The 26,672-nt window shown below is 34.4% G+C and overlaps 1 protein-coding gene across 4 annotated transcripts in view; it reads left to right on the forward strand.

Annotated features, from left to right (window-relative positions):
• The window catches only part of CALCRL (calcitonin receptor like receptor), a 130,591-nt gene that overhangs the window by 85,899 nt on the left and 18,020 nt on the right, over positions 1–26,672 (forward strand). For all 4 annotated transcript variants that reach the window (XM_043894109.1, XM_043894108.1, XM_043894112.1 and 1 more), the window contains 2 exons: positions 1,329–1,420; positions 26,146–26,272. In XM_043894109.1, the coding sequence (XP_043750044.1) occupies positions 1,329–1,420; positions 26,146–26,272 (219 nt within the window). The remainder of the gene's footprint in view (positions 1–1,328; positions 1,421–26,145; positions 26,273–26,672) is intronic.

Raw genomic sequence — 26,672 nt, forward strand, 5'->3', positions numbered from 1 at the left:
AGAGAAAATTTAGCTGGTGTTCATTCATTCCACTGTAAAGCCTTTTCATAATAAAAACAGTTGTGAAAAATATCTTCATAGAAATAATTATTATAGATTCAGTCATTACACTGAAGAAGCAATCCAGCTAGGTAGTTGTCTATTTACAGGTCAATGTCTCAGTGCTGTAATTTAGAATTTTCCAAAGTAAACATACTTTAAAAGTGTAAGAAAAAAGAAATTTTCATCTGTGGTGGAACTCCTATAATTACACTCAGGAATTGTGCTCAAGAGAACAAGACAAGCCCAGCGGGGTTTAAACAGACCTATCTGTCCCAGCCAAAGACTTTCATCGTGACTCAGTTAGGTCACCTCACTGGCGTTCCCACTTTTAACGCCCATCATACATTAAAGTCAGGGTTAGCATAGTTTGCCACAACAATAAAGTTTTGATACAGAGTTCCTGCACATATCTGCATTGTGTGTATGTGGAGGCAGTTTGTCACAGTGATTAAAACTGAGTTCTGGTTTCTCGCTTCCTGTTTCTGCTCTTTATCAACTGTGACCCTGGGCAAACTAGAACATCTGCCTCAGCCGCTTCCCATCTAAATGAGGATAATGAACCCATCCTCAAGGTTTTCATAGGAATTGACTACATACAAGGAAAATATTTAGAAAACTAACAAGCCTATAGTAAGCATTTGATAACTGCCAGCTCTCATTATAAATCATGTACTCTTTATTGATTCAGAGAAGGGTTTGAACATATATCTATAAATACACATTAAAATGTTAAGTTATAATAGAATAAAGATAAAAATCAAAGAGATAAAGTTAAAACCAAGAAAAATAATTTATTTGTACAGATCAGAGGCCCCTATACATTATTATATTGAGATTGTTTTGGAGTATCAAGTTTGTCAAATGGAGAAAAGAAACCTAGTTGGGAAAGAAGCCTTACCTGGCATTTAAATTAAACAAACAAAAATCATCAATTTAAGGTGCACAAACTGATGGAGTGAAAATTGTCAATGTCCTCCAAACTTTAAAATGCTGCTTTCACATTTTATAAACTTAGATCAATAAATTTATTTCTTCATATGTTTAATATGACTTCTAATTTCTTAACTAAAAAGAGAAATTTATAAATTTTGATATCACTTGATAAATTTTTATAGATACTCTTCATTCAAAGTGTATTCAGTACTTGCTTGCTTGCTAAAGGCTTAATTTATCAGATCACATGTTTTTAAAAACAGATATTATTTTATTGATTTGGGACTTATACACATGTAGAACTATAGCATTGATATTAGCATTAATTAATTTTTTATTCATACAAATTACAGACTGCACTGAATTTGTTTTACCTGACTATAATTGGACATGTATTATCTATTGCATCACTGCTTATCTCACTTGGCATATTCTTTTATTTCAAGTAAGTACATGCAAAATATTTTTTTAATTTATTGATTATCTTTGGTGAATGCAGTGTCATATCCATGTTTATGTCATGTGCTGATAAAATACATGAAATATAGATGATTTATAATGTTTAAAATAAATTGACATTTAAAATAATTGAAATATGTTGACTTTGTCTTGACTTTATAAAATATAGAGAAAGGAGATTGATGCTTAACTTGTCATGCAGTAAGAAAGGAACCAAAATCAATATGCAAGCCTATCTCTATATGCTTTGAAAATTGTGAAATATTAGAGGCCTTCCCAATTAAATTTTCAACTTCTTGGTCAATTTTACTATCAGTATACATGGTACATTGTAAGAACTGTATTTTGTGCAAAAAATAGCAATGACATTTAATATATACTATTAAAAATAATAATTTCAATATTTGTGGTTAATTTTCCTGATGTTGGGGGGATAATCTTTAAAATAGTTAAATTATGCTTTGAATTTTACTTGCAGTTTATTCTTTTGGGAGCTGGAGGGAGAGTCAGTTCCAATTTATTTTTTAACAGAAAATATAGTTGATTTACAGTGTTTCAGGTATACAGCAAAGTGATTCAGTTATATGTACATACATGTGTCTGTGTGTGTGTGTATATATATATGCATGTGGCCACGTGTGTTAAGTCACTTCAGTCATGTCTGACTCTTTGTGACACTATGAACTGTAGCCCGCCAGGCTTCCCTGTCCATGGGATTCTCTAGGCAAGAATACTAGAATGGTTGCAATGCCCTCCTCCAGGGGGTCTTCCCAATCCAGGGATTCAAACTATGTCTCTTTTGTCTGTCTCCTGCATTGGCAGGCAGTTTCTTTACCACTAACACTGCCTTGGGAAGCCTGTATGTATGTATGCATGTATACATATGCAATATATACAATGTATATACATGTTCTATGCTGTGCTTAGTCACTCAGATTTGACCCAGGGTTTGAATCCAGGTCTCCTGCACTGCAGGCAGATTCTTTACCATCTGAGCACCAGGGAAGGCCAAGAATACTGGAGTGGGCAGTCTATCTCTTCTCCAGGGGATCTTCCTGACTCAGGAATCAAACTGGGGTTTCCTGCATTGCCAGCAGATTCTTTACCAGCTGAGCTGAGCTACCAGGGAAGCCCAAATATATACATATGTATATATATATGCATACACACACACACACACACACCATCTCACACCATCTCTAGGAGAGGCATACTTATATACACACACACCATCTCTCACCATCTCCAGAAGATGGTGAAAGATGGGGAAACCTAATGTGCTGCAGTCCATGGGATGGGGTCGCAAAGAGTTGGATACAACTGAGCGACTGAACAACATCAATATACACACACATATTCCTTTCAGATTTTTTCCCACTAGAGGTTATTACAAATACTGAATATGGTTCCCTAGTGGGACCTTATTGTTCTATTCTATGTATAGTGGTGTTATCCGTTAATCCTAAATTCCCATTTTACCCTCCTCTTCTAATTTCTTAATTCTATCCATTAGCTGTGATTTTTTAAATTGATAGCAAAGTAAATTCTAAAACATGCATACATTATCTTATACATTAACATGGTCTTCATAAATATGATCACCACCAGTAGTTACAGAATGCAGTATAAAGAGTAACTGTACTTTATTGTATCATCCATGACTACTGTCATTGTCATTGTCTCTCTCTTACTCTCTTCTTCTTTTCCCTGCTCTCCTTCTCCCTACCCCCTACTCCTCCTTCTTCTTCTCCTCCTCCTTCATCTTCTTCAACAATTATCTTGGAACATGATTCAGAACCGACTACTGTAATAGCACATCAAAATAATTCAAATCCAAAAATTATTAGATAACTGGATATTAGGATTGTTTTTAACTGGAACACCAGCTTTTAGCCCACAGTTCATCACAATTCAAAGTACAGCAAATATATATAAACTAAATGATTATCTTTCATGGGTTCAAAATCATAAGGTCTAAAGATTGTATCATAATTTCTGTTTTTGGAAACTTGTGCCTTCTTAAGAACCTTCGATATGAATTACTTTGGGGAATTTTAATGGCACTTTTGATTTAAGACATTATCTAGGCATCATTAGAAACTAAAAAAATTCCACTCTGAAGAAAATTAATTCAACATTTGTGTACATTTTAAAATGTCACTTTCTTATAAAATTGTATAAAAATGTATCAAAATAAATTGAAGAGAATTTTTACCCTAAAATGTGGAAAACATTTCTTAAAGAATTAAATTTACAATTATTTTAATTTAATTTAAATTGCCATTAAAATTTAATTACCATTTGAATTCAGTTGCCAATTGAATTTAATTGCCATTAAAATTCCCCAAATTAATTCATATTGAAGGTTCTTAAGAAGGCACAAGTTTCCAAAAACAGAAATTATGATACAATCTCTAGATAATTTGTAACAAATTATCAAAAAAGCCTTGCTCAAAACAAACTGTCAATTCTTAATCACTGCCTTTATAATTAATTATATAATGTCAGTTGCTTATATACAGTTTAATAAAACTTCATGTCTTAACTCTTGAATATATTCTTAGCTTATGTAAGATTTGAAATGAATACTTCGAAGTATGAAAAGCTTCATTATGACTGTCTAATAGATTAAAAAATGGAAAATAAACCATTTTCCAAAGTGACAATTTTTAAAGAAAACCCTGAGTTTTACAGTGATAAATTATGCCAATTGACAAACTGAAATAATGCTACTGATGTTAACAAATTTATTGGTAAAATATGACAGTAAAACTTGGCTAATATTTAATTTTATAACTTTAAAACAGAAAATGAAATTAAAATTTCAACATCTCACTATTAGTTTAAGAAAGATATAGATTCTTTTTCTTCTTTGGTCCTGAAAGCAAAATCCTTACAATTTAAAAATATAAGTATCTAAATTTGAAAAAAAGACTCTTGGATCTTAGAACTAAATGATACAACTGAAATCTATGCAGCACTTCCCAGGTGGCTCAGTGGCAAGGAATCCACCTGCAATTCAGGAGCTCCTGGAGGTGCTGGCTTGATCCCTGGGTTGGGAAGATCTCTTGAGTAGGAAATGGCAACTCACTCCAGTATCCTTGCCTGGAAAATTCCATGGACAGAGGAGCTGATAGGTTACAGTCCATAGGGTTGCAGAGTCTGGCATGATTGAGAGACTAAGCACGCAGTCTAGCACTCAGATTCTTAGTTCATTAAAATTACACATTACCACACATACAAACACACAAAGAGGGGATTAATTTAAATGTAACTAATATCAGCTAAGATTCTTTTTTATTTTTTAAGTGGAGGAAAAATGCTTTACAAGGTTGTGTTCGTTTCTGCCACACAGCAATGCAGATCAGTCATAATTATATGTGTGTGTATATATATATATATGTGTATATATATATATATGTGTATATATGTATATCCTCCCTCTTGAGCCTCCTTACTTTCTCCCCATTCCACTCCTCTAGGTCTCACAGAGCGCCAGACTGGGCTCCCTGTGTTAGATAGCAACTTCTCACCAGTTATCTATTTCATGCATGATAGCACATATATATCAATGCTATTTTTGTCATTCATTCCACCATCTCCTTTCCCTGATGTGTCCACAAGTCCATTCTCTACATCTGTGTCTTTATTGTGCCCCTGAAAATAGGTTCATCAGTTTCATTTTTCTAGATTCCATTTATATGCATTAAAATACAATATTTGTTTTTCTCTTTCTGAGATAATTCACTCTGTATAATAGACTCTAGGTTCATCCACCTCACTACAACTGACTCAAATTCATCCCTTTTTATCATAGAGTAATATTCCATTGTGTATATGTACCGCATCTTCTTTATCCATTTATATATCAATGGATGTCTAGGTTGCTTCCATGTTATGGCTATTGTAAATAGTGCTGCAATGAACACTGGGATACAAGTGTCTTTTAGAATTGTGGTTTTCTCAGGGTATATGCCCAGTAGTGGGATTGCTGGGGCATATGGTAGATTTATTCCCAGTTTTTAAGGAATCTCCATGGTACAGTACGGTACTGATACTGGCTGTATCAGTTTTCATTCCCACCAACAGTGCAGGAGGGTTCCCTTTGCTCCACATCCTCTCCAGCATTTATTGTTTGTAGATTTTTTTGATGATGGCCATTTTGACTGATATGAGGTGATACCTCATCTTTTCATGCATTTATTGGTCATAAAATTCTTTTTTTAACATGGAAATTTTATGACTATGATTAAGAATAAAATAGATCGGCCTCTTAAGATCTACCCTAAGAGATCTTAAGAGTTATTTAAGACTATTTTAAATATCTTCTTGTAAAAAAAGTTATGTTCTAAATATTTCTAACCTCAGGAAGAAGAATGCAAATATTACTTAAAAACAAACTATAATCTTGAGAAATAAGAATTGTATTTAAATTTGAAATATTTTAAAAAATTGACAATTTAATTTTTTTCTTTTTAAATAAATAAAAGAAATGTATACGAATTGGGCAACTTCATGTATTTTCTCAGTTTTATTTCATACTCATTTGTTTTTACTCAGTTTTATTTGTAATGTACAAGTTATTCTAACTATTTTTACAACTTAGTTTTTTAAACAAACATTTAATTGGCTAACTAATATTCCATTAAGTTGACAGAAGTTTACTAAATGATTCTTCAATTTCTGAAAATTAACATTGCTTCCAGTTTCTCTTACTGATAATAAACACTGCAATGGACATTTTTCAGCCATAACTTTTCCCATATTTTACTCTGTTTTTTTAGGCTACATTCCCAGAGACGTGATTTCTTTACAAAAGGGTATATAGCTTTTTATGACTCTTGAAATATATCATCTTGAAAGTATTTCAAAATCAACATGTTCAAAACAAATTCATCATATCTACTTTCTCATAACTCAAAGCAGTTTTTCTTCCAGAGTGACCCGTCTTTACAAACAACACTACCAGCAGCCTAGTTGCATAAGCTATAAATTTAGGAGCAATCTTTAATATCTTATTAATTTTCCTCTGATCATTCTCCCTCATGCTCTGTGGATAAAACCTCTTAACAGCCCTTCAGTTTATCCAATTTGTTTCATCTCTTCTGCTACCAACACCAACCTAGTCCTACCCAGCCTCCCTATCTTCACTTTCACCACCTTCATTCAATTCAAAGCAGTAAAGCCAGAATATTTTCAAAGATTTATTTTAAATATAGATCTTATTTCATCAACCCTTGCTTTAAAATTTTTAGCCTTCCTATTGTCATTTACATAAAATCAGTCAATAATGTATCCTATAATTGAATATTCTATTATCTCATCTGTTTCTCTAGCTTAGTTAAATGTATTCATCTTTCAGATCTAAACTTTAAAATCATTTCCTCAGTGAAATCGCTGTGATTTTTTTTATTGTGGTATTTCTGAAACTGTAACTAGTTTTTGCTGGATATGGAATAAATTGTTAACTACCATTTAGGAGCCCACCATCTCTGCAGATTTAATACTAATACAGCTGAGACTCTTCAGATTAAATGATCACTTTTTATTTTGCATGTAATAAGTCAAAATACTCAGGCACATTAAATTTCTGAAGGACAGAAAGTTAAGAATAGCAGTTGTATTGCATGCCGAAATGAGTAATTAAAAAGAGAACAAGAGTGTCCTAGAATTCCACACACTATGGGTCCAGGCAAGTTTGAATTTTAAGGATATAAACAAAGTTCTGAACTAATTCCCTAAAACCAATTGCAAAATTAACAGTTTCTTTATGAAAGAACCTGATCTAACTGAGCAAATGCTTACTGTGGACTAATAAGGCAATAGTGGAACTGCCAAGTGAAAATAATATTGCAGGCCAAACTATACATAAATGCAAAGTATCCAGTTTAAATCTCTAATTAGACCAGTCATTTACTCTGTCTGCTATGGGCTGACTTTGTAAGAGGAAAAGAGGATGCCATACGAATTGACCTACCAGGACAGTAAAGAAATTGAAGAAAATAATATCAGCTGATCAAGGAGTCAAGGTACCAAAAATGTTAAGCTAAATGACAAAATAAACAGGGAACAACAGATGACTTCAATAATCCAAAAGGTTATAAATGGGAATAGAGTTTGTATAAAACATATAGAGAAAAAATATTTGGCTCAATTTAAAAAAATAAACTCTAACAGCTAAACAAAATAGAAAGAACCATCAGCTGACCAGCTGACGTCCCTGTCACTCAAGATGTTCAGATATTTGATGTCAATTAGGTTAGGAATTTTGATATAGGTGATTTCTCTATGGGTTTATAGCAGCACCTAATGATCTGTAATGCTACTTCCAATCCCAAGTCTATAATTTAGGAAAGAAGGTTAGAATGAAAGAGTTATTTTTTTAAACAAAATATATAATTTCAATATCAGGAAAGTTAGCATTTGTGAAAAAATTTTTCAGCCTGAAAGCAGTCTACACAGATAATCTATATTATTATTGATTAGGAATTGAAAGACAATATATTTCAATGTTTTTATTGTATTTACATATATTAATATTATATTTTAAAAGCAAATACTATTCAACCAATACTCACAAGTAATTTAATTTTTAATGTAAGGCTTAAACTTTTGAACTTCAGAATTAATTTATTTTCTTCATGGAAATAAGACTTTTATAAAAACTGAAATTATGTGTATACAAAGTACTTTAGCTTTAAACATACAAACTGTAGACCCATTTCTCATTTTAAAAGAGAAGTTAAAAAATTAATGTTGCTCCAAGTATTGTATTTATGTTCAACATACTAATAAACTTTATTTTTTTCAGAAAAAAAAAAATCAGGCTTTCTTGTATAAAAGCAATCAAGAATACTATATGTAATGTATATGTGTGTGTGTGTGTGTAAATTGCCACAAATTTCCTTTAGATTTTAAAATTTTTAAAATTGAAATTTAAAAAGCTTTTTAAAAAAAAGATTGTGGCATGCTACATAGGCAAAACCTCATTAAAGCAAATAAATATCTTGCCAATATATGGAGTTTGGTTCTTGGCCACTACATAAAAGAAAAATTAAGATTTTCAGCTAATTATATTGCTGATTTTTAAAGTTTATCCTGAAACTGGAGTTAACTATCATTTTCCAAAATGAACTAAAAAAGATTCTATTTTTCAATTTTTTTCAGCTTTTATTTTATTTAATTAATTAATTTATTTTTTTGTTTTAATTGGAGGCTAATTACTTTACAATATTATGGCGATTTTTACCATACATTGACATGAATCAGCCATGGGTGTATATGTGTTCCCCATCCTGACCCTCCCTCACACCTCCCTCCCCATCCCATCCCTCAGGGTCATCCCAGTGCACCATCCCTGAGCACCTTGCCCCATGCAGTGAACCTGGACTGGCGATCTGTTTCACATATGATAATATACATGTTTCAATGCTATTCTCTCAAATCATCCCACCCTCGCCTTCTCCCATAGTCCAACAGTCTGTTCTTTACATCTGTGTCTCTTTTGCTGTCTCATATATAGGGTCATCGTTACCAGCTTTCTAAATTCCATATATATGTGTTAATATACTGTATTGGTGTTTTTCTTTCTGACTTACTTCACTCTGTATAATAGGCTCCAGTTTTATCTACATCAATAGAACTGATTCAAATGCATTCTCTTTAATGGCTGAGTAATATTCCATTGTGTATATGTACCACAGCTTCCTTATCCATTCGTCAGTGATGGACATCTAGGTTGCTTCCACGTCCTGGCTATTGTAAACAGTGCTGTGATGAACACTGGGGTACACATGTCTCTTTCAGTTCTGGTTTCCTCGGTGTGTATACTCAGCAGTGGGATTGCTGGGTCATATGGCAGTTCTATTTCCAATCTTTTAAGGAATCTCCATGCTGTTCTCCATAGTTTGTACTAGTTTGCATTCCCACCAACAGTGTAAGAGGGTTCCTTTTTCTCTGCATCCTCTCCAACATTTATTGTTTATAGACTTTTTGATAGCAGCCATTCTGACTGGCAGGAGATGGTACCTCATTGTGGTTTTGCTTTGCATTTCTCTGATAATGAGTGATGTTGAGCATCTTTTCATGTGTTTGTTAGCCATCTGTATGTCTTCTTTGGAGAAATGTCTGTTTAGTTCTTTGGCCCATTTTTTGATTGGGTTGTTTATTTTTCTGGAATTGAGTTGCAGGAGTTGCTTGTATATTTTTGAGATTAATTATTTGTCAGTTGCTTCTCTTCCTATTATTTTCTCCCATTCTGAAGGCTATCTTTTTACCTTGCTTATAGTTTTCTTGCTTGTGCAAAAGCTTTTAAATTTAATTAGGTGCCATTTGTTTATTTTTCCTTTTATTTCCATTACTCTGGGAGGTAGGTCATAGAGAATCCTGCTATGATTTATGTCAGAGAGTGTTTTGCCTATGTTTTCCTCTAGGAGATTTACAGTTTCTGGTCTTACATATAGATCTTTAGCATTTTGAGTTTATTTTTGTTTATGGTGTTAGAAAGTGTTCTAGTTTCATTCTTTACACATGGTTGACCAGTTTTCCCAGCACCACTTGTTAAAGAGATTGTCTTTTCTCCATTGTGTATTCTTGCCTCCTTCGTCAAAGATAAGGTGTCCATAGGTGCATGGATATATCTCTGGGCTTTCTATTTTGTTCCATTGATCTATGTTTCTGTTTTTGTGCCAGTACCATACTGTCTTGATGACTGTTTCTTTGTAGTATAGCCTGAAGTCAGGCAGGTTGATTCCTCTGGTTTCATTCTTCTTTCTCAAGATTGCTTGGGCTATTCAAGGTTTTTTGTAATTCCATACCAATTGTGAAATTATTTGTTCTAATTGAAAGATAAACTTCCAAACTCATTCTATGAGGCCACCATCACCCTAATTCCAAAACCAAACAAAGATGCCACCAAAAAAGAAAACTACAGGCCAATATCACTGATGATTTAAATGCAAAAATCCTTAACAAAGTTCTAGCAAACAGAATCCAACAACATATTAAAAAGATCATACATCATGACCAAGTGAGCTTTATCCCAGGGGTGCAAGGATTCTTCAATATTTGCAAATCAATCAATGTGATACACCACACTAACACATTAAAAGATAAAAAATGCATGATTATCTCAATAGATTCAGAGAAAGCCTTTGACAAGTTCAACATCCATTTATGATAAAAACTCTCCAGAAAGCAGGCATAGAAGGAACATACTCAACATATTAAAAGCCATATATGATAAACCCATAGCAAACATTATCCTCAGTGGTAAAAAATTGAAAGCATTTCCCCTGAAGTCAGGAACAAGACAAGGGTACCCACTCTTACCACTGCTATTCAACATAGTTTTGGAAGTTTTGGCCACAGCAATCAGAGAAGAAAAGGAAATAAATGGAATCCAGATTGGAAAAGAAGTAAAACTCTCACTGTTTGCAGATGACAAAACTCTCACTGTTGCAGATGATCCTCTTCATAGAAAACCCTAAAGACTCCACCAGAAAATTGCTAGAGCTAATCAATGAATACAGAGCAAAATATAAAATTAACACACAGAAATCCCTTGCATTTCTATACACTAAAAATGAGACAACTGAAAGAGAAATTAAGGAAACAATTTCATTCACCATTGTAACGAAAAGAATAAAATACTTAGGAATAAATCTACCTATAGAAACAAAAGACCTATATATAGAAAACTATAAAACACTGATGAAAGAAATCAAAGATGACACAAATAGATGGAGAAATATACCATATTATGGATCAGAAGAATCAATATAGTGAAAATAAGTATACTACCCAAAGCAATCTATAGATTCAGTGCAATCCCTATCAAGCTACCAACAGTAAAAAAGATTCTTCAATGATGAGTTAGCGCAATATACTTGATTTCAGGCACAAGTTAATTTTAATGGATAGTGAAATACAGTAATTTAAAAAATGGGATATATGCAAATCTTGCCATCTCACACTTACTAATAGCATGGACTTATTCCGATTTATGCTTTTCGGTTAGCCTGTTTCTTTATAATGAGCCATATCATTATTTGAAATATTGGCAGAGAAGATTCACAAAGTACTTAGCATGTAACGATCTTCCAATAAATGGTAAAAGGAACAAATTTCGCCCTTAGACTGTATCAATCATGTAGACATGTAGACTATACTTACTTAGTCATCTAATATTATACCTATATAATAGTTCAGTTTGGTTCAGTTGCTCAGTCATGTCCAACATTTTGTGACCCCATGGACTGCAGCAGGCTTGGCTACCCTGTCCATCACCAATTCCTGGAACTGACTCAAACTCGCATCCATCCAGTTGGTGATACCATCCAACCATCTCATCCTCTGTCGATCCCTTCTCCTCCTGCCTTCAGTCTTTCCCAGCATCAGGATCTTTGTCAATGAGTCAGTTCTTCACAACAGGTGGCCAAAATATTGGAGTTTCAGCTTCAGCATCCGTCCTTCCAATGAATATTCAGGACTGATTTTCTTTAGGATTGACTGGTTTAATATCCTTGCAGTCCAAGGGACTCTCAAGAGTTTTCTCCAACAGCAGAGTTCAAAAGCATCAATTCTTCAGCACTCAGCTTTCTTTATAGTCCAGTTCTCACATCCATACATTAGTACTGGAAAAATCATACCTTTGACTAGACCGAACTTTGTTGACATAGTACTATCTCTGCATTTTAATATGCTGTCCAAAGAGCAAGCGTCTTTGAATTTCATGGCTGTAGTCACCATCTGCAGTGATTTTGGAGCCTGAAAAAATCAAGTCTGTCACTGTTTCCATTGTTTCTCCATCTATTGCCATGAAGTGATGGGACTGGATGCCATGATCTTAGTTTTCTGAATGTTGTGCTTTAAGTCCACTTTTTCACTCTCTTCTTTCACTTTCATCAAGAGGCTCTTTAGTTCTTCTTCACTTTCTGGCGTAAGTGTGGTGTCATCTGCATATCTGAGGTTATTGATATTTCTCTCAGCAATCTTGATTCCAGCTTGTGCTTCATCCAGTCTGGCATTTCGCATTATGTACTCTGCATATAAGTTAAATGAGCAGTGTGACAATATATAGCCTTGATGTACTCCTTTCCTGATTTGGAACCTGTCTGTTGTTCCATGTCCACTTCTAACTGTTCCTTCTCAACCTTCATACAGAGTTCTCAGGAGGCAGGTAAGGTGGCCTGGTATTGCCATCTCTTTAAGAATTTTCCATAGTTTGTTGTGATCCATGCAGTCAAAGGCTTTGCCATAGTCAATAAAGCAGAAGTAGATATTTTTCTGGAATTCTCTTGTTTTTTTTGATGACCCAACGGATGCTGGCAATTCGATCTCTGGTTCCTCTGCCTTTTCTACATCCAGCTGGAACATCTGGAAGTTCACGGTTCACATACTGTTGAAGTCTGGCTTGGAGAATTTTGAGCATTACTTTGTTACCATGTGAGATGAGTGGAATTGTGTGATAGTTTGAACATTCTTTGGCATTTCCTTTTTTGAGATTGGAATGAAAACTGACCTATTCCAGTCCTGTGGCCACTGTTGAGTTTTCCAAATTTGCTGACATATTGAGTGTAGCACTTTCACAGCAGCATCTTTTAGGATTTAAAACAGCTCAAATGGAATTCTATCATCTCCACGAGCTTTGTTTGCAGTCATGCTTCCTAAGACCCACTTGACTTCCGACTCCAGGATGTCTGGATCTAAGTGAGTGATCACACCATCATGGTTATCTGTGTCTTGAAGATCTTCTTTGTATAGTTCTTCCATGTATTCTTGCCACCTCTTCCTAATATCTTCTGCTTCTTTTAAGTCCTTATCATTTCTGTCCTTTATTATGCCCATCTTTGCATGATATGTTCCCTTGGTATCTCTAATTTTCTTGAAGAAATTTTTACTCTTTCCTATTCTATTGTTTTCCTCTATTTCTTTGCATTGATCACTGAGGAAGACTTTCGTATCTCTCCTTGCTATTCTTTGGAACTCTGCATTCCAATGGGTGTATCTTTCCTTTTCTCCTTTGCCTTTCACGTCTCTTCTTTTCTCAGCTATTTGTAAGGCCTCCTCGGACAACCATTTTGCCATTTTGCATTTCTTTTTCTTGGGGGTAATCTTAATCACAATGTCCTGTACAAGGTCATGAACCTCCGTCCATACTTCTTCAGGCACTAGGCCTATCAGATCTAACACCTTGAATCTATTTGTTACTTCCACTGTATAATCATAAGGGATTTGATTTAGGTCATACCTAGATGGTCTAGTGGTTTTCCCTACTTTCTTCAATTTAAGTCTGAATTTGGCAATAAGGAATTCATGATTTGAGCCACAGTCAGCTCCCAGTCTTGTTTTTGCTGACTGTATAGAGCTTCTCCATCTTTGGCTGCAAAGAATATAATCCATCTGATTTCAGTATTAACCATCTGGGGATGTCCATGTGTAGAGTCAGTAATACAAAATAAAAAACAAAAACAATAAAAAAAACTATTGTGGAGCAATAAAGAGCTGTGGGAAGACATTAAAGGAAAGACTCACTTGACTCATAGAATCAGAAGATCCCTAAGGTGATAAACTCAATGAAACAAGTGCTGAATAAAGGGCAGAACTTGAACAAGCAGAAATTATAATATAAGAAATGAAGATATTATCTAACACAATGCCTAGTTTTACTTATAGTCTACATAGTTAATTAAGTTTCCTAGGGTTCCTCTCCATCTATGTACTTCTGTTTGCCTTAGTAATTTTGTTTTTATTTATCTTTTAAAAATGGAGAATTTGACCAGAAAGAAGCAAAGCTTCAGATTCATTTTTCTTTTTTATTAGACAAACTCAGGCTTTAGATAAAACATGAGAAAACGGGGTCAAGTTTGTCCTAGGTATAGCATTCTAAATTCCCTTTTCTGTTTTAGACATCTTTCATTACAGGTGAGTGGTTAAGAGTATGTTCTCTCAGCAGGCATGTCTGGTTTCAGATTCTACCTTCATCAGTTCCTTAGTGCCTAGCATGCAATAACTTCTTTAATTTCTCTAATTGTCAATTTCACATCTTTAAAATGCAGATTCTATAATATCTATATTGTAACTGAGATGATATGCATGCATTGTTAAGTAAAGAGTCTCATTTAGAAAACACTATTACTGACACAGTTATCACTTTTGCTCTCTATATTAGTCCATTAAAAGATTTTATATAAACATTTATCCCTGATGGGCATATTTTAACAGTGAGCTCTTTAAAAATATAATTAAAGAATGCTATTTCTAGTTTTATGTGCACCACATTTTTAAAAGAAATTGTTATAACATTCCCGTAGAAAAAATGATCTTGGTGAGACAGTAGTGAGACTGGTTGATTGCAAATGTTCAACCTGGAGCCCATCTATCTCCTACCTCAAAGTCAATACACAATGAATGAACAATTAGTTGTATAATTATGTCAGTAAAAATTGTGATTAAGTATTAATAAATTAGTCAATAATAAAACTTTGTTTATGTCCACAATATACCACATTGCTGACTCAGTACTTGAATTTGTAGTCTTTGATTTTAATGCACTCTTATTACATACTCCCCAGAACTATCTATTAAAATAGGAAAAGCCACTATCAACACAAAACAACTGTGTCCTAAAATAAGAAAAAATGGAAAGAACATGACAAAGTTAGTGCCATGAGAGCAACAGTCATCACTGCTTCTTTCTTTACATGTTCCAGGGCTTAGTATGTAATCTTGTGCATAATAGGCAGTTAACTGGAGAAGGAAATGGCAACCCACTCCAGTGTTCTTACCTGGAGAATCCCAGGGATGGGGTCGCACAGAGTCAGACATGACTGAAGTGACTTAGCAGCAGCAGCAGCAGCAGGCAGTTAACACATTTTCAAGGAATGAAAACATGAATGGATTTGGAAACATTTTTGTAGGATGGACTTTTCCATGACTTATCTGTGACCTTGGACAAGTCTCTTGAATTTGTCTGGCCTCTGTTGTCTCCATCAACAAAGAAAGACATTAGACTAAGACTCTACAATTCTAACCAGTAGAAGTATCTGTGTAAAATAATATAGGATACCCTGCAGCTAGATCCAAAGAAGACCAAGGACATCAGAAAATGCTTAACTGAATGGTTAATAAAGTGTGTTCATACAGTCAGGAACAATAGAAATCTTTGCTTTCTTCCAACTAACCTGAAACAATTCCTTGGGGGGCTGATGTTTCACATAAAATCATTGTGTGTACAAAAATCTATCAGTGTCTCACTTCTGTTTCTGAACCCAGCACCTCAAACTGCAGTCATTCTTTCTTAGTAGAGGGTAGAGGCAGCTTTTTCTTTTTCATTTGTTAATTGAAGGTCACTGGTCCATCCTAATAAAAACCAAAACTGGACAAAAAGTTGATTTAGGGTACTGTTTGTTATTTTTTATTTAGAGAGAAAAAAGAAAAGTCTACTGCTCAGCCATGCTTTAAATTAGAAACAGAGAACATGAAACACTATTTACCAGATATACTTCAGTTTTATATTAGAATCAATTAAAGGAAAAAGAGTGGGAGATAAAAAGAAAGGGAACAGAAAGGGAGGGGAAGAGAGAGAGACAGAATTTTAGGATTTGCCAAGCCCTGGGAGGCTCTTACTCATAATGATCCTTGGAAAAACAAAGCAGAATCCTTTAGATAAAAAAATAAATAAGCTTTACTGGAATTAGCTATAAATTACATTTTAATTACTGTTTAATATCTGAGAGCATAGCAAATCTTGCTGTTATGTTTAACTTAGACAAAGGACTTCACCTCTTCTTACACATAAAAGAGCACATGTAACTTGCATGTAGAAAAAGGTAGCTTTTTTTTTAATCATCTTAATTTTGCTGACATTTCAGGGAGTGCTTCTAAATAATTCTAAAGCCAAGTTGCATATTTGCATCTATATAGACAATGATATCATTTCTAGGTAGTTGAGATAATGTCCTGAATAAAATTCAGCGAAAAAAAAAAAGAAAAATCTATCCAGTTGATAGACCAAAGCTTTCTCAGCTTAATAAAATGATCCTTTAATGCTTCATTTCTGCTTTCAGGGCAAGTGTCACAAATTCTCACCTTTTTTTTAGATCATATATAAAAATATTCAGTCAATATTGTGAACTTTTATCTCATTTCCAATTCCTTCATCTATCTCTTGAAATTCGAACAAGTATGGTTTTCCTCTTTAAGATATAATTTTTCACCTGAAAATTACTTATGACTGACTCTTTAAATTGGTTTTGAACAAAGCTAACTATTTAAAGAAACCTTACATTGAAACAGAGAAAAGAGAATCTTCCTCTACAAACCATACTCTGATGTACCTGTTTTTACAAATCAGAACTATCACTTAAATAGGTTATGTAAAATCTGGAAAATCTGCACTGTTTAGAAGTCTATTATATGGAGTAAAGTAAGTCAGAAAGAAAACACCAATACAGTATACTAATGCATATATATGAAATTTAGAAAGATGGTAACGATGACCCTATATGCAAGACAGCAAAAGAGACACAGATGCAAAGAACAGACTTTTGAACTCTGTGGGAGAAGGCGAGGGTGGGATGATTTGAGAGAATAGCATTGAATCATGTATATTATCATATGTGAAACAGATCGCCGGTCCAGGTTCAATGCATGAGACCGGGTGCTCAGGGCTGGTGCACTGGGATGACCCTGAGGGATGGGATGGGGAAGGAGGTGGGAGGGGGGTTCAGGATGGGAAACACATGTACACCCATGGCTGATTCATGTGAATGTATGGCAAAAACCACTACAATATTATAAAGTAATTAGCCTCCAATTAAAATAAATTAATTAACTTAAAATAAAAAAAAAAAAGTTTAACAGTGGCTGTGTCCAGAAATAGACAGGTAGTGGTCCTTGAGCAACATCCCTCTGAGTGCCTGCCCAGGACCTTCCTTGTTTTCTCCACTTGTGATAAGAGTATATTCTCTATTTGTTGTGCCTACAGTTCTGAGATACATTCTATTCTATTGTATGTATCCTAGGCTTCTTTCAGCTTAACACTGGTTGTTGTTAAATTAACTGTTTTTTTTTGTATAATGTTATATTAGGACAAGCTCAGTGAGTCTATTTCCAAATTAATTAATTTAATCAATGTGTTGAAAAATCCTTCCCTCTCAAAAGGAATGTGATGAGAGGTGAAATATTCCTATTTAGTAATGTTAGTCTTGGCTGGAAAGGTTTTTAACTATGTCCTGTGTAATTACATAAGAAAAGCATTGCATTTCCACATTAGAGTATCAGATTTAAATAAGGACAAACTGTTACAAGAAGTAATGGATTTACTCTAACAAAAACCAGTCCCTCTATAATGTAATTGCTAGTACTAGTTTATGGAGGAGTCCAAGTATGGAAATAGAAAGTAAATAACTGAATTAAAGAATTTGGACTTATTTTAAAGAGTAAATTTATTATTTAAACTACAACTATATATTAAAGATAACATATTTCTGTTGATATTTTTATAAATAAGAAACAATTTATAAGTGTATTTATAAAGTATATTCAAACATAATTGTTATTTAAGCATAAGTAAATTTTCATGGGAACAAAATGACAAATTGTCCTAAGAATGCAAATGACCTGCTGCTTGGTATGAAAACTAGACCATTATTTGAATGGATTAAAACTTCATAATTTGAAATAGAAGGCACATAAGTAACATCTTTCTTCCCCAAATCATAATATGATTTGCAATCTCGCTTGGCTCAGTGGTGATGAATCCCCCTGCCAATGGAGGAGATGCAGCTTCAATCCTGAGTCAGGAAGATCCCTTGAGGAAGGTAATGGCAACCCACTCCAGTATTCTGCCTGTGGAAAATGTCATGGACAGAGGAGCTTGGCAGGCTACAGTCCATGGGGTCACAAAGAGTTGGATATGACTTAGTGACTAAACAACAACAAACCTTCTACTCTTATAGAATTTCCTTGACCATATTCACTGATATAACTATATACAAGGAGAAAGCAAAGTAAGCCCTTCCATCTATAGCATCTTCTTAGTAGTTAGGAAAAACAAAACCCAAGAATGATTGGATATTACTTATCCAGTTAGCATTTGCTGATGCAACATTAAGACATTACATAAAAGTAATGAGCTGCAGAATCAAGCAGTCATTTAGTAACTTATGCTGTTTGAATTTAATTTTCCTAATTTTAATATAAAAAAATGTGGAGTTTTTCTTTGTGCTTTATTCACATTTTCTGTCTTTTTTGCTGCTCAAAAACCTTAAGCTTTAACTTTGTAAAACACACAAAAAAGTTTAACTCAGGATGCCTCCTCTGTTTGGAATGTTTTTCTCGCCTATCTTCTCCAGTTTCAGTTCTATCTTGAGTATTTCCCTCACTCTGGCCATAGTCTTTATTGTTCAGTTGCCCCGTCATGTCAGACTCTTTGTGACCCCTGGGACTGAAGCATGCCAGGTCTCCCTGTCCCTCACCATCTCCTTGAGTTTGCCTAAGTTCATGTTCATTGCATTGGTGGTACCATCCAGCCATCTCATCCTCTGATGCCCTCTTCTCCTTCTGCCCTCAATCTTTCCCAGGATCAGGGACTTTTTCAATGAGTTGTCTGTTTGCATCAGATGACAAAAATACTGTAGATTCAGCTTTAGCATCAGTCTTTCCAGTGAATATTCAGAGTTGATCTCCCTTAAGATTGATTGGTTTGATCTCCAAGCTGTCCAAGGGACATTCAGGAGTTTTCTCCAGCACCACCGTTCGAAGCCATCAATTCTTTGGCATTCTGCCTTCTTTACAGTCCAGCTCTCACAACCATACATGACCACTGGGAAGAAGCACTGCTGTTAATAAGGCTAGTAGATGCAATGAAATTCCAGCAGAACTATTCAAATCCCTAAAGGATGATGGCATCAAGGTTTTGCATTCATTATGTCAGCAAATCTGGAAGACTCAGCAGTGGCCACATGACTGGAAAAGGTCAATCCTCATCTCAGTTCCCAAGAAGCATAGTACCAAAGAATGTGCTAACCTTCAGATAATCGCACTCATCTCCCATTCTAGGAAGGTCTTTAACTTATGCAAACCAAGAACTTTCAGATGTCCAAGCAGTTTAGAAAAGGAAGAGGAACTAGAAATCAAATTTCAACATTTGCTGGATTGTAGAGAAGGCAATAGAATTTCAGAAAAACAACGATCTCTGTTTCATCGACTACACTAAACCCTTTGGCTGTGTGGATCATGACAAACTGTGGAAAACTCAGAGAGATGGAAATACTAGACCATCTTACCAGTCTCCTGAGAAACCTGTATGCAGGTCAGGAAGCAACAGTTAGATCCCTGTATGGAACAGCTGACTGCTTCAAGATGAAGAAAGGAGTATAACAGGACTGTCTTCTGTCACCTGCTTGATTAACCTACACGCTCATCACATCATGAGAAATGCCCAGTTAGACGAGTTACAAGCTGGAATCAAGATAGGCAGGAGAAATATCGACAACCTCAGATATGTGAATGATACCACTTTAATGACAGAAAGCAAAGAGGAACTAGAGAGCCTCTTGATGAGGGTGAAGAAGGAAAGTGAAAGAGCCGGCTTAAGACTCAATATTAAAACACCTAAAACCATGGCATCCGCCCCCATTACTGCATAGCAAACAGAAGAGGAAAAGTGGAAGTAGTGACAGATTTCCTCTTCTTGGGCTCCAAAATCACTGCACATGATGACTGCAGCCATGAAATCATAAGACAATTGCTTCTTGACAGGAAAGCTATGACAAAGCTAGATAATGTGTTGAAAAGCAGAGACATTATACTGGAGGAGGGACTGGCAAACCGCCCCAGTATACTTGCTGTTAGAACCTCATGAACTGTATAAAAGGCCACTGTCTTTATCAATCTCATAATCCTATTTTAACTTCTAAAGAGCATATAACACTACCTAGAATTGCATTATGTAATACATGTATCCATTTACCTTCCACTGTCCCATGAGTAACATGAGATCAGGATCTTGCTCTATATTGCTCACAACTGCTTCCCTGGTTATCTAGAAACAGTGCACAAAAAAGATATACTATTATGCATCCAAAATAGTTAAAAATAACTAAATGAATATTAAGAGACTCAGTAGGATTGTGAACTGGAGAAACTTACCTCAATTTTATTAAGGGATAATGATATTTTCAAGGGGTTGTTAAGTTAGATAATGAATGTAAAGTACTCATCTCTGTGGCTGGGATATTGTAAAAGCTCCTATATTATGATGTCTGCTTTTATTATGAATTTTATCTCTAAAAAGTTTGTTTTTGGTTTGATTTTGACTTTTGCAGTTTTGTGGGTCTTTTTGGTTTTTGCATGTTTTTTTGTTTTGTTTTGTTTTGAGGGGCAGGAGATTGTGTAAGAATCACAGGCATTTAGAAGGCCAGACTATTTCTTTAATTCTCTGCCCACTAGGAGACCAGGAAGTCCACTTACACTGGGGCAGTTCAGAACAAACTATTTGGCCACATAAAATAAGCATGTCTATTCCTTATGCAGCCTGTACTTACATGTAACATTAAATGAGCAATCTTGAAAGGCATGGGAGGAGGGCCCATGATGGAGACCTCTCTAGCAGGACTCCATTGGGCACCTTGGGTGAAACATTCTTGGACTCTTTCTAAATCTGGCCAAATGGATCATGAGCAGCCTCTAAAGAGAGTTAATGCTAGAGGTTATGTCTACTTTGTGTCATATATAACCAACTAATTCCATCAACTCAAGATTCTGTATCCAGTAGACAAAAGGTAGCCATGCTGCTTATTCTTTCCATATAGGTATTGCTTTCTGCCTGTTGTTTTTGGTTCTATTCTGATTGGCACAGGCTTTCCTTTTGGATACATGGAGTGTGTTTTCTTGTGGAAAAAACTGAGCATTTGGGAAATTAAATTAGATAAATTAGCATAAAGAAGCAGTACACTGTAGAGCAGGCGATTCTTTCATTGTTTGTATTTCCTCCTTCTATGAATTGTTTTGCTCAGGGTTAGCACTGAGTAAAGTAGTTTGGAAATTTCTATCTCATGTCAAAACCAAATGGGAAACAAAGGCAAGTATTTTGTTCAAACTGTGACAGAACTTTGACTATAGAGCAGCATGATACCTGGGGTCAGCATGGTAAGGAAGGTGGTAATTTGCAGACAATGCTAGGAAGGATAAAGTTCCTAAGGAAGGAAATTTAGGTTGCTTGACCCATTGCCCTTTATCACATGGAAATTATCTTTCTGATGCTAAATTCTTGTGTTTTTAATAAAAAGGTGACAGTACACCATGTTATTGCATTACTTAAAACATGGGTAGTTTTATGTTTCTCGCACAAAATGATGCTATTTTATTATTTGTGAGAGAAAACTATTAGAGAATTTAATTAAAATTAGCCATATGAAAACTATGTTAAAAATAATAGTTAACCTAACTTGGAATATTCACTATGGGTTAGATATTATACTAAGCACTAGACATGATTTAACTCATTTAACCTGCCAACCAATCCTATGTAGTACTATTGTTATCCTATATTATAGAAAAGGAGAAGAAACAGGAGATTACGGATTTTAAATGACTTGTCCAAAGTTGCACTTTCAGTAGGCGGCACAGTCCAGATTTAATCTCAGGTCAGGTTTCAAAACCCACTCTGACTTGATGTTACCTGCTTCTAGTTGTTCCAAAAGAGAATTGAAAGGCATGGTTACATTACACATGGTGTATAATTGGTTTGTGGACACACTTATGCCAACTGCCTCTATAACTCAGCTTAGTGCATATTGTGCATATAACTATCAAAAGTGCATATTAAAGTAGTGTTCTAATATAACTGTATGTCAAGAATATGAAATGGAAACAATCCGGACCCACAAACCATATTTTCTATTCTGTGGTTACACTAGGATAACATTTAAAGAAAGCAGACAGAGATTTTCATAAAACAATCTCTAAGCCTATAAAACAGTTTATATATATAGAGAGAGAGAGATAAAGAGAGTTAAGTAATCACATTTAAAAATTTGGAATAGGTTATTTTGGTTGCAGGTTAGCATTTGAAAAAATACCCAGCAATTTTAGTATTTCATTTAAACAAACCACTGTGTTTACCAAGTATGTATTTTGGTTTTTATTTTCAAGTTGATTTTATTTGACTTAAGGTATTTATATGTATTAGTGAATGATTTTAAAAGGAAACAGTATGCATCACTAGAAAAATGTGAACCATTTTTACCACTAGATATTGTTATAAATCATGTCAGGTAGCATTTGTCTACATTTAAGTTGCACAGAACCTGGAGGAAGAAATAGAAGAAACCAAAGCTATAGGTTAATGTTGTGGATAGTAAGGCATATTTTATACAAAACAAACTGAAAAATGATTTGGCAATGGTTCACTATGTTTCAACAATATACAGAGTAAATGGAATATCAGGATTTCTGAAGCAGAAGTATATGGTCTGAGTTACATATGGCAGGTTATCTATGTTTAATATATTATTAGAATAATTTTGTAAGACATTCACAATAAGCTTTACATGTCTATTGAAATGATTTCATGTGTCCTCTCAAGTATTTGTTTGGCTTTGATTTTAATAATTCATTTACAACAGAATTTCATTCCATCATTTCAAATTTTTTCCCCTACTATGGTATTATGCTTAGTCACTCAGTTGTGTCTGACACTTTGAGACGCTATGGACTGTAGCCCCCTAGGCTCCTCTGTCCACGGGATTCTCCAGGCAAGAATACTGGAGTGGGTTGCCATGCACTCCTCCAGGGGATCTTCCCAACTCAGGGATTGAAGTCATATCTTCTGAGTATCCTGCATTACAGATGAATTCTTTACTGCTGAGCCATTGGGGAAGCCCCCTATGGCATTGTTTGGGTCTAGAGGGAAATGTGGTATATTCTTTTATCACATAATAAAAGAATAAGAAACATGTTTTTTTGTCTGTATTCACAATAATCACAATTTTAAATGAGAACAGATACCAGCAGCTCATTTTTAAATCTTTACCTTTCAAGCTAGATTGAGAAAGTAGAGTCATTAGAAAAGTGGGAATTCTCAGAGAAACAGAAATACAAACTATCATAGAGAAAAGAAGGAAGTTTAAAATGAACACAGTAAAAATTAAATTTGTTTTGCAACTAACTACAGTTGGCATTTTATTTTACTTACTTTCAATCTTTTCACATGTGAATGCTATAAATATCAACAGTTAAAAATGCTGTTTGTTTTATGCTCCTCAGCTCATATCTTTCAGCTCCTACTTCTATCATGAATAGCTGTTTTTAAAAACCTTTTTTAATGTTTGTTTTCATTCATTCCAATTTAGTTCTTAACAAATATTTCTGATGCTGTCTAAGCAAACCCTCCTACTCTTTTGGTCATAATTTGAAAACTATGAAATTTTGTTTATATATATATGTGTGTGTGTGTCTTAACCAATGGAACTGGATATAAGTGTGTTCAGCAGAAAAGGGCAAAACAACCCAGTTAAGGAAAACATTCTTTTCCCATGATGGTAGCTGAGTTATCTAAATTCTGTTACTAAAAAAGGGCCTGGGCATTTTGTATTTGCATTGGTAAGCAGTCTTTCCCTAAATAATAGTTGGTATTCCATAGACACAGGGTAAACTCAAGACAGGCATTTAAAAATAAGACCATGTGGACAAATTCTTTGTGTTCATAATTTTCAACATAGAAGAGTTATAAATTAAGAGAAGTAAACTACACATAATGTGCATAAATGATTTGAAAAGAATATTTTTGTTAGACTTATCACATTCATTAATTCTCTTCACTCTCACTGAACACAAAACACTCATCACTGCTATGGCATTTTATTAAAAATAGAGCCATCTTTGCCTCAATGATGTCTTCACTTAAATAGCAGGATGCATGCCACTCCTTTATTCAAAAACTTTCAAAGAGAGTTCTTCTCTTTAGAGTATCATTTTTACACTGTTTCTTGATCCCTGTCTGCTTCTTACTACTATCATGCATTGCAAAGTCAAGTTAAATTAAGGACTCTCTAATAAGCAAATACCAGCAGCTCTCAGCTGTTTCTGTTTGGACTCCAGATGGACTCCAGATGGACCCCAGATGGACTCCACAGTTGTGGGTCTGTGACTGTCTCACACACAGTGATTGATCTGTGGGCCATCTTGTTCATGAAGCCTTTCAGAGAAGTTTCCCTGAGAGCACCCACTTCTGTGAAAGTCATGCATTGAAATTCTATAAATCTTGATTTGGATTGGACTCACTTTAAAATCCTTTAAAGTACTAGAGCTATATACATAGGATCATAGACCTTTAGCTGCAAGAGATTTCAGAGACAATATAGCTTAAACTTTGCATTTTAAAATATAGAAAACCTTGGCATCCCAGCCTAACTATAATATCCTGGGAACACAGTCTATTTAATATAAGGTGATAGTTAAAACCTTCTTAAAGTTTCCAAAGTAGTAGTCATTGGCTTGAGTTATATAGGGTGGATTATCTAGGTCGATCATCTTAATTGCATAATTGTGTAAAAATGAAAATGACCTTTAAGTCTTTCTAATAAATTGATTTCTCATGTCTTCCTACATATATATTCTGTATTGATATTAAGTATTCACTTTCTAGTGGAATCTTGTCTATTATTTTAAAACTCTACTCATAATAATTCTTAATAAAAAGGTAGTACTTGAGATGGTCTTTGATTATAGGTAAGGCAGCCATATACAATCTTGTAGAGCAGATGTGGATTCAAGCTGAAGAGCAGCGGTACTTGTCATTAATGACATCTGCTCCTGAAATCTATTTCTATATGAACTCCATCTAGCCAATGTAATTTTGTTTTACACATGAGGACTTGCAGTAAAAGGAGGTAATATTTTTATGTCTTAACTATGGCTAGGTCAATTGAAAAAAAAAATTCAGTAAAGCTGAACGAATCTCATTGGTTGCTAAATCTATATTTTTATCAATTCATTTCTTCTTTTTTTATTTTAAATTTATTTGTTTTAATTGAAGCTAATTACTTTACAATATTGTGCTGGTTTGGGGTTCAGTATGGGGGGACACATGTACACCCATGACTGATTCATGTCAATGTATGGCAAAAACTCATCTCTTCTAAATACAATGTTATTTTTCTCATGATTGGTCTACATAATCACCGCTACCATACAGGAGGTACACAAACAGAACAATCATAAATAACCATAAAAAGACTATATAGATAGAACTGCCTATGTGGCATAATGAAAAGAGCCTTATCTATGTGAGAATTTGATGACAAATTCAAAGTTTCAAATTAATTAGCTGCATGATTTTTGATCAGTTATCTACACTGAATATGAGTTTATACATCTTCAGAATGAATTAGAATATTAATCATGATGAGAGATTAAAGGAAGAAATTTATGTGGAGGCCTTGTACAAATTTCCTGTCCTTACATATGTCTACCTGTACTGAACCAACTTATGTGTCTCTGTGTTTTAAGTAATTATAGGTTTTCCCTAATTAAGATTTTATGATGAGTAATTAAGATGAGTAAATCTTGGGGAGAAAAAAGTGCTTCTTCCAAATTTGGAGCAGCTGCTATGAATTGTGAATGCATCTCATTTGAATGATTGTTAACACAAAATGTAGAAACATTTTATGATGTCAACACACTTTGGTTTCTCTTGCCTTTTAGGAGCCTAAGTTGCCAAAGGATTACCTTGCACAAAAATTTGTTCTTCTCTTTCGTTTGTAATTCTATCATAACCATCATTCATCTCACGGCAGTGGCCAACAACCAGGCCTTAGTGGCCACAAATCCTGTAAGTAAAACAAGGTCTAAGGTCAAGGGGTTAATGGGGAAGAAATCGGAGAGGTAGGGAGCAGGGGTTCATACATGCATATGTATATGATTAAGTACTAATATATGCATATTTTATGTCTCTCACATAAAGAGTATGTATATGTAGCTATATTCCAATCGAGAAAGGTAAATATATCTCAATGTTCCCCAAGTTATAAATATTGAACAGCAAAAGGAAAAATACTTTGTTTCAGTTATTGATATGTTACATGTTTTCACCTCATTTTATGGTTAGAATCTTGCTGCTGGTGTGACATAATATTTACTCAAATTAAAAAAAATCAATGAAAGCAACTAACTGTGTAGTTAGAAAAAGACAGGCCATGAAAACGGAAAATGTAAATTATATGCTTGATATC

The sequence above is a fragment of the Cervus elaphus genome, chromosome 33 (genome assembly GCF_910594005.1).
Source record: "Cervus elaphus chromosome 33, mCerEla1.1, whole genome shotgun sequence".
NCBI classification, from domain to species: Eukaryota; Metazoa; Chordata; class Mammalia; order Artiodactyla; family Cervidae; genus Cervus; species Cervus elaphus.